Raw genomic sequence first — 19,015 nt, 5'->3', positions numbered from 1 at the left:
GGAGTCCTTGTGGCACCTTAGAGACTAACAAATTTATATGGGCATAAGCTTTCGTGGGCTAAAACCCACTGCATCAGATGCATGGAGTGAAATATACAGTAAGCAGTATATATATCACAGCACATGAAAAGATGTTACTTTCTTTGTTGGGCTTGTCCTGTAGTAGGTGACTTCTAGATACCCTTCTGGCAGGACTGGCCCAACAAAGAAAGTAGCAGAATGCCACTAGCCGTCACCAATAGCCCCCAACTAAAACCTCTCCAGCGCATCATCAAGGATCTACAACCTATCCTGAAGGATGATCCCTCACTCTCACAGACCTTGGGAGACAGGCCAGTCCTCACTTACAGACAGCCTCCCAACCTGAAGCAAATACTCATCAGCAACTACACACCACACAACAAAAACACTAACCCAGGAACTAATCCCTGCAACAAACCCAGTTGCCAACTTTGTCCGCATATCTATTCAAGGGACACCATCATAGGACCTAACAACATCAGCCACACCATCAGGGGCTCGTTCACCTGCACATCTACCTATGTGATATATGCCATCATGTGCCAGCAGTGCCCCTCTGCCATGTACATTTGCGGAGAGACTGTCTGGTTTGGCCAAAGAATAAATGGACACAAATCAAACATCAAGAATTGTAACATTCAAAAACCAGTAGGAGAGCACTTCAATCTCCCTGGACACTCAGTAACAGACTTAAAAGTGGCAATTCTTCAACAACAAAAACTTCAAAAACAGACTTCAAGAACTGGAGAAACTGCAGAACTGGAATTAATTTGCAAACTGGACACCATCAAATTAGGCCTGAATAAAGATTGGGAGTGGATGGGTCACTACGAAAAGTAATTTTCCCTCTGCTAATACTCATACTTTCTTGTCAACTGTTGGAAATGGGTGACATCCATCTTGATTGCATTGGCCTCGTTAGCTCTACAAAAGTAAGTTTCCCTCTCTTGATATTCACCCCTTCTTGTCAACTGTTGAGAATTGGCCACTTCCACCTTAACTGAATTAGCCTCATTAGTAGTGACCCACCACTTGGTAAGGCAACTCCCATCTTTTCATGTGCTGTGATATATATCCTGCTTACTGTATTTTTTACTCCGTGCATCTGATGAAGTGGGTTTTAGCCCACGAAAACTTATGCCCAATTAAATTTGTTAATCTCTAAGGTGCCACAAGGACTCCTCATGTTTTTGCTGATACAGACTAACATGGCTACCACTCTGATTACTGGCTTGTGTGTTCATTGAGGAAGAGAATGAGACCTTGCTGAAGTCTAAAATGTAGAATCAGTTTTGCTTCTCTTTCTTTGTTGGTAAGTTGTCTAGTAATTCTTACTGACATCTCATGTGTAGCTTGAAGTAAAAATCTTGGTTACTTTACAAGATTTAAATAGAAATGAGGAGGTTAGTACTAGAGCTCTGTTACTGTACATCTGGCTCTATGATTGGACCCCTAATAATGTCCTTATGAATAACAATGACTGTACAAACTACATGTATATTGTACAGTATCACTCAGTGCTCCACTGAGGTGCAGTCACCTCTGAGGTAAAAGAATGCAGCTGTTTGACAGTGATCAGCAAGACTACTTAACAATTTAGGGTAGAAAACAGTAGAGGCTCTCCAGAATTAGCTGAGTAGATTTGTCTCTGCAGTTTCAGGTCACATGCACTGGGACTTTTAACCTCTAATGTAAATTGGCCTCAATCATATCATGGTACCTACTCAGTTTCAAATGTCACTCTTTCCAGCAAAGTAGTTTGCCTTATCCATTTGAAACAACAGTAGAATTTACATTGAGAAAAGCAACCCACTGACTTGTTATAGTTTAAATCCCTGTTGGTATATTACCTCACACTCCCCCTCCTTCCCCTGTAAAAGCAATCCTGCTATAGCAGTCTTATTAATTCTGATAGTTCAAATCCATAAACTTTCCTATACTTTTGATTCACTCCTTCATCCTCCTTCACCTTCATCTTCTGTCTTCTCTGCAGATGATTTGCCACATTTAGTTTGAAAGTGGCTCATTTTCTCCTTCATCTCCTCTATCCCTTACCTCCACCTTAACTCTTCCTACTGCTTCATTACCTGATTGCCATCTTCTCTCAATGTGACATTCAAATGTTTTGTTTCCTCATGTAAGACCATATCCTCTTTGTTGCTGTAAACTCTTGCAATGCTCTATCTTTTCACTGATTCATCATTGCTCTGGTCTTTTTCCTACCTCAGTTAAGAAAGATTAAGGCCTGGTCTGCATTAGAAAGTTAGGTTGGTTTAACTATGTTGGTCAGGGGTGTGAAAAATCCACACCCCTGAGCAGTGTAGTTAAACTGACCTGAATTCCCAAGTAGACAGCGCTAGGTTGACAGAAGAATTCTTCTGTATACCTAGCTACTGCCTCTTGGGGAGCTGTATTACCTATGCCAATGGGAGAACCCCTCCCGTTGGCACAGGGAGCACCTACACTGAAGCACTACAGAGATACAGCTGAAACTCCAATGGCCAACACCCTATTTCAGAATAACGATCATCTAATCTTGTTTATGCCATTTCTCTCATGTTCTGGAGGGCATTGTTCATTTACAACATTAATGCCACGCCCTACTTCATCCATTACTGTTAGGCTTTTCTTTGGGACATTCTACTTCAATTTATCAGCTGTCTGTTCCATTCATTCCTATTTTGCTAAGTTTTTCCTCACCTCTTCTTTTTAACTTCTCTTTGATTCATAGATTTCAGGGCCAGAAGGAACCATAGTGATCATCTAGTCTTACCTGTGCAACATAGGCCATAGGACTTCCCTGAATTAATTCCTGTTTGAACCAGAGAATAGCTTTTAGGAAAGCATCCAATCTTTAAAAATTGCCAGTGATGGAAGTTGAATTCAACTTCCAGCCATTGGATCTTGTTATCCCTGTCTGCTGGAGACCATTAGCAAATTTTTCTTCCCCATGGAGGTTTTTATAGATTGTGATCAAGTCACCTCTTAACTTTCTCTTTGTTAAATGAAACAGATGCAGCTCCTTAAGTCTATCACTATAAGACTTGTTATCATTTTCATGGCCTTTTATCATTCTCATGGCTCTTCACTTAGTAGCCAGTAATCTGAAAGACATCTTTTAGGCTGCTCAACCCAAGAGCTGGGTAATCCTATAGGGCCAAGATTTAAAAAAAAAAATCAAAGGCTAATGTTAGGTTTGGAAATCCATATTTAGACACCTGATTCATTTTCAAAGTGGTGAACACCTGAAGGATCCCACTAATCTCACCTTCCGTGAGGAAACATCTCCAAAATAATTCCTTTTAAACTAGAGCATATCTTGATCTTTCTTTTGCTTTTAGTACTGTTGACTACAGACTCCTCAAGGAATTCTGTTTTCTAATGGTTCCCAGATTATCTTTCTAAACATTTTCACCATATGCCCTGTTCTCACAAAGTCATCTGCTCATTTTTTGTGCTGAGGTACCACAAGGTTTTCTTTTCAGTCCCTACCTTCCTTTGCACAGTTTCTAAGCCTGTTCTCCTCTATCTTTGGTTTCTACTGTTATTCATATGCCGATGACTCTCCAGATTTTTATTTTTTTCCTTATCTTTTACTTCTGTCACCAACCAATTTCTTGCCATCTGTTATTTCCCAATGGTAAATACCACTATCTAAACTTACCCTGTATAAAACAGTTCTTTATTTTCTTTCCATACTCTTCACCTCAGACTTGCTGCTAATAACTATGGGAAAAAATTCCTTGCAATAACCACTACTATTTCCAATTGAGCTTGACATCATTTTTGAACTCGTTATCTTTTGGCCATTTTATCTTATCTGCTGTCAGAACTTGTCACTTCCACTTTTAAATACCTAAAGAATTGGCCTTTTCTTTCCCTTTCCAGATGAACCACTTTATGCTTTTATCTTCTGTCTAGATTTCTATACATTTTCACTAGCAGATCTTCCGCTTCTTCCTTTAACCCATTAAAGATTTCTTCTGAATTCTCCTGCCCATAGATCCAGCATTTCTCCAGATTCTGACTTTGCATGTCTCTTCTTGGCTTCTCTACTCTCAACCTAGTCTCCAGGTATTGTCCCTACATTTCAGTTGCCTTTTTCCTCCACTCACTCCATACCCTTAGATGCCTGTTTTGATGCATTCTGCTACATTTGTCTCCCTCCAACTCTTCTGAAAAACTCATCTCTAACTTTAATAAACAGTCTCTCTCTTTTCATTACTTCTATTTCACATCCCCTTTGCAAATCTACTCTGCAATTCTTTTAAAACACCTTTCTCGCTCAACTTTCCATTCTCTTATTAGTATTTCAGTTTATGATACTTTTTTGAACAAATAGTAAGGCACCTCTGTTAAAGACATTTTTGTTAAGTAAGGGTCAGATTCTGCCACCCTTATTCATGCTAAGTAATATCTCATTTTATAAATAGCCCTACTGGTTGCAATGGGACTATTCAGATTAAGTTATTACTCAATGCAAGCCAAGTGGCCTAGGTCACTAAAGCATCTGAAAGTGCTGTGGAATACCCAACTTAGGTTCTATGTTCTAAAACAATCTATATTCCATTTGCTTATAGGAAAGATTATCATGGGCTGAGCATCCCCAATAGCAGCTGTGGAGAGATTCAAAATTTTTTTCCAGACAAGGGACTTCTGATACAGTATTGTTCATATTGTTTGGAATGGATTTATTTGCTCTCAGTTTTGTTACTGCCTGTATCCTTGAAATATAGTTGTATAGGAGTGAAAAACTGTATCCTTGAAATACAGTTGTATAGGAGTGAAAAGCTACAAGCATCATTACCTTTCATTGGCAATGAAAAGCATCTTCCTGCAAAAAATACTTTTAACAGTACAAAACAGTAAGTGGAAAAGGCAGTAACCATACTCCAGTCTTTGTTACTGTATAAATTCCTGGTTCGGGCACCTCTTTCAAAAAGTGTGACAATCTCTCCGAAGCGAAATTATAAACTCATGTTCTTTAGCTCAGTCATCCATTAACATTTGATTATGAGTAAGACATTTTAGCGTTTACAGTCCCATATTAGATTAAATTGGTTTTTAATTAGATGTGTTTTTCCAAATATGTTTTCCCATGGCATCGCTATTGGGCATAGTTAAGGCTGTCTGGGTCCCCTAACTCTGCATGCCCATGCCTTCTTAACATGTCTGGATTTATTTTGTGGTTTAACCTTAACTGAATTTCCTGGCTTGCTTGGGAGAGCATTATAACATCATTGCAATGCCATTTGCTCTTAAACTAGTGATATGTACTCTAAACCTTAATTCCAGTTTAATGTCATTTTCTTGTCTGGAAATAATACACAAACACAGGTTAGTACAAAGCTCATTTAAGATGTCAGTGGGAAATTTCATCACTACAGTCTAGCAGAATTGCAAGTCTTGTGATAGTCAGTGTTTCACTTAAAGCCTCCGAATCTGGAGACAAGTGATTCTGTAAGAATCTCGGCTTTCATTAAAAAAAAAAAAAAAAAAAAAAAAGTAAGATTCTAGCCTTCATGGTTGGCAAGAAAAGCTTGAAAATATGACCAGAGTGTAACCTAAAGCCAGACTGCAAATAAAGAGAAAATAACATTTTTCTTTTGAAATATCATAAATTTTAAGCCAATCTCATGATTTCGGGAGGCTTGACTCATTGTTTTTGAATGCTTGGGGCACACAATACTGAGTCAACACTCAGATATACAAAGAAACTTAGCAGACAAGAACAAACTATAGTGGTACTGCATGAAACAGGAGATCTGAGTTTTTCACAAAGGGGGCATATATTCTTGGAAGACTTAATGAAACCTCAAGATACAGCCCTTTTTCTTTCAATAAATATGAAATTTACATCGATGAAAGGAGTCTCATTCTCATGTTCTCAACCATGCATAGCAGCCTTTTCATTCTATTTGGATGTGTTGATGCCAGTAAGACTATATCCCATCCATTAGGGTGCAATGGCTAATTTTGAGATGGTTTTTGCCTCCTCTATTTAGAATGGTAAAAAAGTACAGACTTGATCTTCTGAGCAGGTCCTAAAAATCAGCAATATATTCTTTACCATGTGCAGTTAAGTTTTGTTACTCCCTGTTGCTCTACTTTTTTTACTGCCTCCATCTAACCTGACCCCTATGCTCTACCAATCTGAACCAGCTACGCTGTTATCTGGCCTCTCTCTGTCCTCCCGGTTAATGTACCCTCTCTGTTTTTCTCCTACTAGGCCTCTCCACATCACCATTCCAGATTTGCTCACCTTCTTACATTCAAAGTGCCTGCCAGTCCTGGGTTTCCATAGCATTTACCTGGAACACAGGCTGCTAATGTAAACGTTATTTTTTTTTAATTGTTTTAACTAACCTTTTTTTTAAACACAGAAATGTTTAAAAAGTGGCAAGACAGAGAAACACTGAGGTTAGCTAACCATTAAGACTTTTTAAAAGTATCAGGTGCCAGCTGCAAATTCACACTAAAATTACTTATAACAGCAATTGCCTTTTGAAATTGAATTTTGTTGCTTACTTAAAAGACAAAATGAGTAACAACAAAAATTCACAATTTAAACAGTTCACTGCTGCCAAAAATTCCAGGTGTATCTGGCAAAACTGAGCTCCAGAGGTAGAAAAGTCCTATTAGATCATCCAATTCATCTCCCACCCACGCAGGATTGTTCCCTATGATGTATTCTCTAGAGCTTTGTTCAGTCTAGCTTTGAATATCTCAAGCAATGAGACTTACAAACTTCCCTTGGGAGACTATTCCACAGCCTAAGACATCTCACTGAGAGACCCTTTCTGATATTCAGTCTAGAGTTTCAGTTTTTTTATTTCATCCTATTGCTCTTGGTTATATTCCCCAACTACTCCCTAAGCAATTCCTATCCCTCCTTAGTGCTTACAGTCTTTGAATATTTTAGAATACTATGCCCCTGCTTAGTCAAGCCTTTTACTCTTTCCTCATATATCTTTCCCTCCAGCCCCCTAATCATTTTTTGCTGATGTCTCTGAACTCCCTCCAAATTCACCAATTTATTTCTGGTAATGAGTCACTCAGATTTGTTTTGTTTATTTACTAAAGCCAGATGCCATTAATGAATGCATCCTCTCTTGATATGATCCACAGAGCTTGAACTTTTAGGGGATAGATTTTTGGAAAGATACACCAGAGCTTGGATTTCAAGGAAAAATGACAGCCCTGGAAATGAATTAATACTTTCTGCTATCGTTTTTCCTCTTTCCAGCCTTCTTTTACATTTGTCCCTCTTCCTGAAGCACCCTCAGCCCCACCCACAAACAGCAATAAGCAGCAGCATTGCACTCACTTCCAGTGAAAGCCCTTATGTTTAGACAACACCTGCTTCCATGAAAAGTAGGCTAAAGGATAAAAGAATGTGCTTTAAATACAATTTTAAAAATACGAAATTAAAAATTTTCCTATCTGCTGTAATCACATCAAAAGCAAAATCCAACATCTTTGCTAAAGCCACACAAAAAATATTGTTACTACTTTTTAGTCACAACTCAATACATGAGTGGCAGGAATCTAATGTGGCCTGCAGAGTGCAGTAAAATTCTCAACTAGCCCCAAAGCCAGAGGTGAAAGTCGGCCGGTACAGGCTAGTACGGCGTACCAGTAAGAAGTGGCTGCCAGTACCAGCCTGTACACAGCCAATGTTAAAGTGCTGCCACGGCAGCGCTTTAACTTCGCTGCCCCTTTTGCCCCTCACCCGCCAGGGCTGCTGATGGGAGGCAAAACGGGCAGCTGCCCCGGGGCCCGGCATCTTAAAAAGGGCCCAGGGCTCCCAGCCACCACTACCATGGTGGTGGCCATAGCCCCGGGCCCTTTAAATTGCTACCGGAGCCCTGGCAGGCGCAGGACAAACAGCATGGAAGGGCTGGCTGGGGGAGGCTGACCCCCAGTCCTGCCCCTTCCAGGGGCCTGACTCCGGGGCCCCGTACCTGACTCTGGGCCCCTGTACCGGTAAGTCTTTCATCTTACTTTCACCCCTGCCCAAAGCTCCACAAAACAAGACAAATTACAGCAGGCACTTCTTACAATGCAGCCCACATTACCCTATCTGACAGACCTGTTTCCTTCTTTGGGCTCCATCTTGAGGTATACACAGAGATAGGTGGGTAGCATGAGCTTTAGCAGACTGGAAACCACCCTCTGTGACTGACAGAGCGGTATCACTACAGAACATAGACTTCTTTTGTGATGAGGTGAACAAGGCCCTGCTGCCAGCCAGGTAAGACAGGAGCTGGGCCGCTGGTTTTGAAGGAAGCTGCTGGAGAGTGCCCTTTCAACATTCGGTGATCACATGCCTTGTGACTATTATCAACCTCAGTACCAGAAAGTTAATTCTGAAGGAAACAGAAATAAAAAGGATTTCTCAAAGAACCTAATTCGAGTAGCAATCAGAACAGTTAAGAGGAGGCTTGCAAGCCACTGTAAAGTGCATAGGATTACCATACGTCCGGATTTCCCTGGACATGTCCGGCTTTTTGGTGCTCAAATCCCCGTCCAGGGGGAATTTCCAAAGAGCCGGACATGTCCGGGGAAATAGGGAGGCATAAGCCAGGGTCCGCCCAGCACGATCCGCCGGGTCTGCAGCGCAGCCCAGCTGCCCCGGTTACAATGCTCGGGCGGGGAACGGGCGGGGGGGGGGGGGGAACTCGAGCTTTCCTCGCGGGCGGGGACCCCCCCAGCCACTGGGGGACCCTTCCTGTGGCCCCGTTACCCCGCGCAGCTCGGAACCCGGCACCGCGGGAGCTGTTTCCCGCGGGGACAGACAAGCCGGGGAACGTGCTCGGCGCAGGAAGGAATCTGCGGCCGGGGCTTCAGGGACCCACGCCGCCGAGCTTCTGAAGCCCCCAGGAGGCAGAGGCTGCCGGGTGAACAGGGCAGGCGGGGGCATAGAGGCTGCAGGGGCAGGCGGGTTCAGGGGCAGGGCAGGCGGGGGGTGCAAGGGCTGCAGGGCGAGGAGGATCAGGGCAGGGGCATAGAGGCTGCAGGGGTGGGGGGTGCAGGGGCTGCAGGGCGAGGAGGAGCAGGGCAGGGGCATAGAGGCTGCAGGGGCAGGGGGTGCAGGGGTCACAGAGGCTGCAGGGGCAGGCGGGTGCAGGGGCAGGGCAGGCAGGGGGGCGCAGAGGCTGCAGGGGCGGGGGGATGCAGGGGCTGCAGGGTGAGTGGGGAGCAGGGGTCAGAGAGGCTTCAGGGGCGGGGGGGTGCAGGGGCTGCAGGGCGAGTGGGGAGCAGGTGTCACAGAGGCGGCAGGGGGCGCAGAGGCTGCAGGGGTGGGGGGTGCAGGGCGAGCAGGGAAGCACTTAGCAATCCCCAACCAAGATCAGAGCAGGAGGGAGGAGGGGGAATGCAGGGTACTCAGAGAAGGGGGCAGAGTTGGGGCAGGGACTTTGGGAAGGGGCGGAATTGGGGCGGGGCAGGGGGTGGGGAAGGCACGGAGTTGGGGCAGGGCCAGGGCCCCTGTGGAGTGTCCTCTTTTTTCAGTGTTGAAATATGGTAACCCTAAAAATGCAGCACAAACTAATTAGAGCTAAAATACTTCATTTTGGTCTATCCTCATGTTTTATATGTACAGAGACATAAAACTAAATGGTGACTGTAACAGTGTGGTTTGCCCCTTTAAGGGGCGAGGGATCTGGGGCCAGACAGCCCTATTCTGAGGCAGAGCCCCTTTAAGAACAGGTGTTTGGGCCTGGTAGAGGGGATTATCAGACCCAGTTGGGAAGGGGTCAGGTAACTACCTAATAAGATCTGATTCCTATGAAGGCTGAAAGAGCTCAGTTGAAGGGGAGCTGGAAGCCAAAGGAAGAAGGCTGGCTCGTGTGGCAGGCCCTAGACCAGGGGGAGTCCCAGGCAAATGGCATATAGGAGGACTGGGGAAGAGATGACCAGAACAGGGAGGGCTCTAGCAAGGAGCCCCTTGGTCAGGGGAAAGTTAGCCATTGGCTTTATGTTAAATTGTTTTATTTTGGGATTTGCTGAAGATTGTCCATGCATTCAGTAAATGGTGTCCTGAAGAAAAGACCTGAACAGATACTGGGTATGGCATGAATCCTTTCTGGGCTGGGGAGACATGCCAGCAGCCTATAAGTAACCTACCCATTACATTCTTGTCATTCAAGTGTTGGCTTCTTTCTTTGGCGGGATCAGGAAAAGGGAGAATTGGGTTTTAATACTCTTATTCTGCAGCTGAGGAATAAGGAACAAAACTTTTTCCTTTGAAAGGTACAAACTAACCCTGATTCCAAATTATTACATGTAGATTCAGTGTTCTAAATGTAATGTATAGTTCATACAATGACAGACGTGTCAACGTGTGGGGGGATTGTATAGCCCACACTTCAGAGGTCTTAGCCAATGTTCTCTTCACTCATTACTGGTCATAAGACCATTTGAAAGGAAATGAGACAAACAGCCAAACACTACTCAGGAAAGAGAGGATGTGGCCAAAAGAACAGAAGTGGGTCTCAGATTTTTCCATCAGTGTCTGGTTGTGAGGAAGAATAATGGATGAACATGCACAACCTGTTAAGCTTTTCTTATGATAGTCTCTTACACAGATAATGAATGCACTAATAACAGACAACTACAAAGGCCCAAAAAGTCAGACAACTACTGGATGAGCTATGTTGAAAGAACAGCACTTACCAGCCCCTAAACACAAAAGTACCATCCTCAGCGAAACCCAGCACCAGAAAAAAAAAAATCACAGCAATACATTAGTGTAATAACAGTATTACTAAATGATGTATGGAACATGCTAATCAAGAAGTACAAGTGCACTTGGATGGAGTATGGATGAAATTGTAATAGTACTGACATCTGATGTACCCAGAGTAGAGAAATTAATCAAATGGCAGGAGCATTTTTCCCCATTAATATTGCAGATCACACAACAATTATTTTACAGTGATAATAGTGAAATAGCAGCAGTCACAGAAATTAAATAAATGTATAAGTGTAAAAACTATGTGAGGAATAGAAAACTGGTGAACATACAAGTAAAATCACATTTTCAGAACAGGATAAAGAGTCTCAAATGGAACCAAGGCCCTCAATTCTGGATGACGAAACCAGAAACTTGGAGCCCTCCTTCAAAGTACAGGTCCCAGATGAGCCTTATGGTGGTGGTTGGACCTTTCAGATCATGGAATCAGGGTAGCTATATCTGATGGTAAACAACTACAGCTTCTTTTCAATTAGCAGCTCAAATGAATTTATAATCACATTTAAAACCAAAACCCATAATTTCTCAGAGAACTGTACAAGGTTAACACTCACATTCCAGATCTAACATGCAACAACCAAATCCAAACCAAGGTTATCAAAAACAGCAAGTTCAAAGATTGGTGCTGTGGATGTGACAACAGCATGTGGATGTGACAAGAGCATATTTCAGCGTATTTCCCATATTTGTAACCATTTTGTTAATCAAAGAAATGAATAAAAATAATTTAAATCAGGACTGTTCTATATACGCAAATGTTATTTGTGCTGAATGACTTAACTTAATAAAATGCAGCATTTCTCTCAGGGCACAGATAAACAGATGGTAGATCATACTTTTTCCTGATTTATGCAAGAAATTTCATTTTTAGCAGAACCATACAGCAGTTTCCCACACTGTATAGAAAACATTCTCAGCGTTTTACTGTTCCTTATAGAGAGACCCAATTTCATAGTCCACAGACACACAAATCTGAAAATAAATCAATGCTCTCATAGCTATAATTTAAAAGATTGCTTTTCCTTCAGCTTTAACTCCCCCACCCCAGAGTACTTCAAAATGAGACATTTTATCACAGTGAATGAATGTACTATATCCATCTGTTTAAAAAAAAATAAAAACACTGTTGGGGTTTTATGCTACAGTTTTATAAGTTAAGCTTCATATGCTGCCAACTGAGATACATCACCAGTCAAGATTTCAAGTCATTTCCACCTCCCATTTTAAGCACTCTGATTCTTAAATACATACATCAGTTACCTCAAAGCCGGAGCATTCTTTATTCTGTAAAAAATGTATTTTCATGAAAGCTTAGAGGTTTCTTTTAAAAAGAGGGAAACCTCTCCAGTATATGAATTTGGGAGACAGTCTGATTCATTACTCCCTCCTAGAAGACCAAATACTCATGGGCCTAAGATTTGTGTGTTACAATAACTGGATGAGTGAGGTAGGGGATTAGGTTTAACATCAATGGAAATTCAAGTCACAGTACAAGCAGGCAGGCATTGTATGTGCATTCCAGGACAGGGACAGTTTCCCCTACCCTATATTACAGAGCTCTGTGTACATCTACAGTGTCATGGTTATTAACAGCCACTATATCCAATAGTAACCATTAACATGTTTATAATTTTACCTTTGCCTAATTCATTTTTCTCTAGAACTTGTGTTATTGCCTATATTTAGTACAAGGAATGCCATAGTAACTGGTAACCCTAAATTACATGCAAAAGGCCATTTAAAAATTTGTAATGAATCCACTGTATGGAAGAACAGACTATATATTGGATAAGGCTCATAAAGCATGTAATTTTTAGACAGGTATTTTTAATAAATTGAATAGGTAAATAATTGCTTCACTATTAAAAATATGAATTGTAAACTGTATTAGCATTGGTCTAGTCATTATGTTTCATATAACAAATTTTTGTATACTACATCTACATAGGGTGACCAGACAGCAAATCTGAAAAAACGGGACGGGGGTGGGGGGTAGGAGGAGCATAGATAAAAAAAAAAATCAGGACCGTCCCTATAAAATTGGGACATCTGGTCACCCTACATCTACAAAAAAGTAATACTTGCAAGCATAGAGAAACCAATGTCAGCCCTCAAATCTTATAGTATAAGTATTTGATGCCCTATGAAATGTTACATACATGCTCTCAAATAGAATAAAAGGTATATTTAACTTTTAAAGGGTCAATAGGATCCTTCCACAGATGGCACAGAAAGTTTTTATAAACAAACCCAAATTCATTACCTTTCTGTAGACAATCATATTTGGAGAACTCTCCTCTGGGTCAGCAGTTTCCACATTACTTTGATCAGTGGCTCCTTGGGCCATGCTTAACAGTTGTCACTCACACTGCAAGGACAAGAATAGAATACAATGGAACATCAAGTCACATAGAAGTATGATAAGATACATTCCAAATTCAAAGATAGATAACAAGAGAGAAAGGGACAGAGAAATGCGCTCTGATCTCATTCCTTCATAGACTTGTCACACTCACTCACAGGATAGCTTGGATGTGTGAGACAGAGAAACATTTTCATTTTAATGAAACACGCGAAGAACAATACTTAGCCACAAACAATTGTCTTTATCAAATAGCTGTCTTTCCCCATTTCCAGCCTGACATTGTAAGACCCTTTTCAGAAAGGGGGTGTGACGGTGCTGCCCGTGGGAGCCAGCTGAGGTCACTCAATTAGGGTGAACTGCAAACAAAACGGGGCAGACAAATCCCAAAAGCTGGTGGATATTTCAATACTTGATTTACCAAGCCAGCACAAAACAACTTCTATAGTACCTCACTGGTTACTTAGAAGTCCAAACAACGCAGTTCCCTTAAAGTGCCCAGCTTCAGGCCTCCATCCAGACACACTTGTCAAACATCTGATGATTACTGAAAATCTTATCTCATTATATAAAAGAAAAGGTTCTTCCAATCCCAAAGGATCGACCACATACCCAGGCCCAATTACAACTTAGATCTTACCCAAAATACACGCTTATAGCTAATTCTTATTAACTAAACTAAATTGTATTTAAAAAGAAAAGAGAGAGAGAATGTTGGTTAAAAGATCAATATACATACAGACTTGAATTCAATTCTCGAGGTTCAGATACACAGCAGAGATGCGTTTGTAGTTGCCCAAAAGTCCTTTTAGAAATAGTCCATAGGTTATAGTCCAATGTTCATATTCAGGGTGGCTCCAGTCTATGACTGGGGATCTCAATCCTTATGGCTTAAGGTTTCCCCCTCTTGAAACCCAAAGCAGACTTGAGATGAAGTAGTATAAGAACCTTGGGACATGATCCATTTCCAGCAGCCTTTTGACCTGAGAAAACAATAGGCTTAACTCTCCTTCTCCCAAACATCCTGGCAATTAGCACAGGGTAATTTATCCATTAAACAGTTCAGATACAGGTTACCACAACCTTCAAAGAGACATATAGACAATAATACTATTTCACTCAAGTATCTTCCTAAATGTTAATATTCCTTTTTTGACCTTTGAATGAAAGCTATAGCAATAGACAAGACCTGTTTGCTTACATCACAAGACCTGAGCAAACATCTACCCTTCTATCTCTAACAATACAAGCTGCATTTCAAAGCTCTTCATTTACATATCTTCCTAAAAAGTCTCTAAAGTTCGGCCATGGGTCAGGTTAGTCTGTGAGTTAATTAACTCTTTCTGACCCTGTCATCTTTCAATGAGATATTATATCACTCATAACGTCACAGTAGGAGATGAGTGTTTTGCACAAAACTTCCTCCCCTTCCAATAAACCCCCCAAAATAGCGCACTACTGGCTGGTATCTTCTTAGGAATTTACTTATATGCTGTATGTGCCTGACACCTTGGCTACACTCGTGGATTCACAGCGCTGTGAAGCGCGAGTGTAGTCGCGCCGCCAGCGCTGCGAGAGCTCTCTCGCAGCGCTGCAAGTACTCCACCTCTCCGAGGGGAATAGCTTGCAGTGCTGCGAGAGAGCGTGCAGCGCTGCAGGCGCTGATTACACTGGCGCTTTACAGCGCTGCACTCGCTGCGCTCGGGGGGGGTGTTTTTTCACACCCCTGAGCACAGCAAGTGCAGCGCTGTGAATTGCCAGTGTAGTCAAGGCCTGAGATACCCCAAATCAAATTCAAAAAGGAGAGAAAGAGTACACTTGAATGAATTTCACAGGAACAAGTCAAATTGCTACTGTTCTTAAGGGAGAACTCTCACTGGTAGAAACAATAGATTGATTGTCATGGATGCATGGCATATCAACATCAATCCAGCTTCCTCAGTGTCAAGCTCACAGTTTGAGGCCTTGGCTACACTTGCAGCTGTACAGCGCTGTGAGGTAAACCTGTCTTCGTACAGCTGAGTAGGGAAAAACACTGCAGTCTGTCCACACTGACAGCTGCCAGCGCAGTGGTGTGGCCACACTTGTAACATTTGCAGCTGTGTTGGGAGTAGTGCATTATGGGCAGCTATCCCAGCATTCGTGTGGCTGCAACGTGCTTTTCAAAACCGGGGGATGGGGTAGATTGTGACAGGGAGTGTTGCGGGGAGAGAGAGTGCTTTTTGGAGCATGTCAGCTCTCTATTTTGCAAGTTCCAAACTCCCGGCCCCTGCTTATTCATTTACTCACTCAAAGCAAGCTGCAAATTGTTTGCTTTTCTCTGTGTTAAGAGCTTTGAAACCGGCACAACAATGGAGAAGATTGGCCACTTGACAAGGTGATTAGTACAGCGCTTGTTTACACTCACACCTGTGAGTCGTAGCCACTCCGCTGCAGCTGTTATTCCTCTCGGAGATGTGGAGTACCTGCAGCGGTGTACCCAGCAGGGCCGGCTCCAGCATTTCTGCCGCCCCAAGCAAAAAAAAAAGCCGCGATCGCGATCGGCGGTGGCAATTGGGGAAAAAAAAAAAAAAAGCTGCGATTGGCGGCGACAGTTCAGCGGTAGGTCCTTCGCTCCTAGAGGGAGTGAGAGACCTGCCGCCCCCGAATTGCCGCAGGTGCCGCCCCTCTCCCTTGGCCACCCCAAGCACCAGCTTGTTAAGCTGGTGCCTGGAGCCGGCCCTGGTACCCAGGGAGATACAGCGCTGCAAGTGCCCTGCCAGTGTGGACGGGGAGTTACAGCGCTGTAATTTGCAAGTGTAGCCAAGGCCTGAGTCTCAGCATCTGTACTGATTATGAACCTGTTAGTTGTGAACTATAAAGACTGCAAAAGCCACAGGGAACATTATTGCCCAGTGAAGGCCAACCTCAACCCAAAGAATAATAGGTTTGTCTGTAAACTAAAAGCTCCAGTCTACATGTGATTTATTAGACACTTAGGCTGAAATTTTCAAAAGCAACTATGTGTCTTTGAAACACAAGTCCCATTGAAAGTCACTTTGGATCTTTTGAAAACCCAGCCTTAATGTTTTTATCCTACATCAGTTGTTCTCAAAGCATTCTATAGGGTGAACTCATGTTACAACAGACAATAGTTTGGAGGCCTATCTCCCATTCAGCCATAGAGAAGGTAAGGGCAGTCATTACCCCCTGGGCCTATTCACAACATCCAGGTTGAAAACCCATGCTATAAAGATCTGATCCTTTGACCACTAAAGTCAATAAGAGTCTTTCCATTGACTTCAATAGCCATTGGATCAGGCCCCAAGTGTGCAGTATAAGTTATTATGTAGTAAGAATTTTTAGACCATGAAGTTTCCATTCCTACAGGTCATTCAGTACACTAACATCCTGTTCCACTTATGATTTCTTCTCTTTAATTTAATAGCATAAGCTTGCTAGCCTGTCTGTCCCCAGCCCAGGAAGAACTAACACCACAGACAGGTCTCTTTCAGGCCCTTCCCTCAATGCATGATTAATTCACATTTTTAAAAAAAAAAATCACAACACAACACACAAAAAGCTCTTCCCCGGAGCAACAGAGGCTGCAGGGGCCCAGAGACCTTTAATTCTACACCTTTCCCTCTAGTCCCTGGCCAGTTGCAGGAACCAGTTTCCCTTCCCCAACTGAGCCACTTTCTGGCTTTTACAATTGCTGGGTCTGACAACTGAACAGTGCTGGCTGGCCCCAGGACCCCCAGCCCTTAAAGGGACAGACCATCCTCTTACAGATAAGTAATGAGAACTGAAATTTTAAATCCATTGGTGCTATTTCCAGAGAAATGACATTGCTGGTGGAGGTTGTCTCACCAGCTGTCTTAGTTACCTTAATGGTTTCAATATAACCTCCACAATGGCTTTGATCAAGGGGGTTATGAATTAGTTTTAACATATCCAGGCATCAGTCTAGTGTGAGCTAGCTGTAAACGTCAGCATCTACAGTTCCTAAACATACTAATTACTAGATACCACCTAGACAATTCAGTGATGAGAGAGAGAGAGAGAGAGAGAGAGACCTTTGAGCAGCCAAACATTTTACTTAAAAAAGATCAAGGGGACACAGTCAGTATTTTAGGGCAGATTCTGAGGCAGCACAAAGGAGTGGAAGCCACCTGCAAGTCTCCTGTTGTGGAGTTCATTAGCAAGGGGCAGAAGGTGTAGAGTTGGCAGAAGCAGTTCCTACACCTGCTCTGCTGCAGCCTCTGATGTAGTGGGTGTGGAGCGGGCAGGGCAGGAAGAGGAAGTGCACTTTGATTCAGCCATCCCCAGCTAGTGGGTGGTCCATAGGGGATTGTTCCCAGATGATACAAGTTACAGCAGCTCCTACACTTCTCTAACCTGGGCTAAAGCCCAGAACCAGGAAATATAACTGGTTGTTGGTTTTAAATTTCTCCTCCTTTTCTCCTTTCCCGGACTGCTGTGTGTGACTGTGGAGGGGAGGGGAGCCATCCTTTCCTACACCCTCTCTTAGGCTCAGGAAGAGGTCGTCAATCTATTATTTATTATTTGTATTATTGTGGCACATAGAAGCCTTAGTCACGGACCATGAACCCATTGTGCTCAGGGGTAGAAACAGCCAAGTCCCTGCCCCAAAGAGCTTAGAATCTAAGTATAAGACAAGTGACAACAGATGGATACAGGCGGCCAGGGAGCACAAGGAAACAGTGAGACAATATTAGTCAGCATAATAGTATGTGGTTTCAGCACACCAGCAGCCTAGCCATTGTCAAGATTCCTGAATGCATCACTGCAAAGGAGAGTCTCCTTTCCACCCTGCAGCTCCCATAGCCCAGCAGGGAAGTAGGTAATGGAGCAAGCAGCATTACTCTCTTCTCCCCCCTGTGATGCAGCCCACAGGAAACTACTGAACAGCCAGAAAAAGACAGCAACTACACAGAGTTCTCCCGGCTCATACCCAAGCTGCTTCTGAGGCTGCAGAGGAAGCAGTAGGAGGCAACTGGAGAGGTGGTGCCTCCTCTCCATAGTGACAGGCTTGATTCTAACACATCAGTTTAAAAATTGCAGAGTGTAATTCAGAGAGGACATTTAACTTCATAATCATATACAAAACTGTATATGTTTCCATTTTCCATCCGCAAATAATAAGCACAATAATAAGCACAATGGCTCACACCTATCTGTTCTGGACTTTAATATTAGAGCTGACTGAAAAACAGAATTTCCATTCCCCAGAAATCCCAGTGCTTCAACATGTTTTCATTATATTAAAAAAAAGGAGGGGGGGGGGGGCAAAATATTTTAACTTTCCACAGAATGAGTTCAGTTTGGAAACATTAAAAATGTTACAATGAAATGTGTCAATCTAAAGGAAACTGCGACAGATATGACAAACACAGGCATATATTTGAGACGGTTGCATCAACTTTATAAATGTTATCAGCATTCCGATAGTTTAGAATATGCTCCTAAGAGAAAATCTGTGATACCCTTAAAAATCTCTTCATCAAATGAGGCCACTCCATGAGAGAAGGAGATTGCGCATCATAGAAAGAGTCATCCAAACACCCAGAAAGAACTAGCTTCAAAACAGGGCGGGGGGGGGGAACAACCACTGATTACATACCCCTAGTTCTCACCTACCACCCCATGCTGGAACCCATACAGGGTATTATCAAACAATTATAACCTATACGTACTCAATGGGGAACACATCCTGAAAGAAATCTTTCCCAAACCCCCTCTTCTGGCCTTCAAACAATCCCGCAACCTCATAAAGCTCATCATCAGAAGCAAGCTCCCCAACAGACTAGGACACAACTCAAAGAGGTACCAAATCCTGCCATAACAACAGATGCAAAGCCTGCAGACAGGTCTTC

At 42.8% G+C, this 19,015-nt stretch overlaps 1 protein-coding gene across 6 annotated transcripts in view; it reads right to left on the bottom strand.

Annotated features, from left to right (window-relative positions):
- Positions 1-19,015, bottom strand: part of RGS6 (regulator of G protein signaling 6) — a 536,757-nt gene that overhangs the window by 492,928 nt on the left and 24,814 nt on the right. For all 6 annotated transcript variants that reach the window (XM_065595309.1, XM_065595306.1, XM_042849401.2 and 3 more), the window contains exon 2: positions 13,041-13,145. In XM_065595309.1, coding sequence (XP_065451381.1) covers positions 13,041-13,124 — 84 coding nt within the window. In that variant the 5' untranslated portion in view covers positions 13,125-13,145. The remainder of the gene's footprint in view (positions 1-13,040; positions 13,146-19,015) is intronic.

Source organism: Chrysemys picta, chromosome 4 (assembly GCF_011386835.1).
Source record: "Chrysemys picta bellii isolate R12L10 chromosome 4, ASM1138683v2, whole genome shotgun sequence".
Lineage (NCBI taxonomy): Eukaryota > Metazoa > Chordata > Testudines > Emydidae > Chrysemys > Chrysemys picta.
The sequence above is the reverse complement of the archived record's forward strand: the minus strand, read 5'-3'. Positions and strand labels throughout refer to the sequence as shown.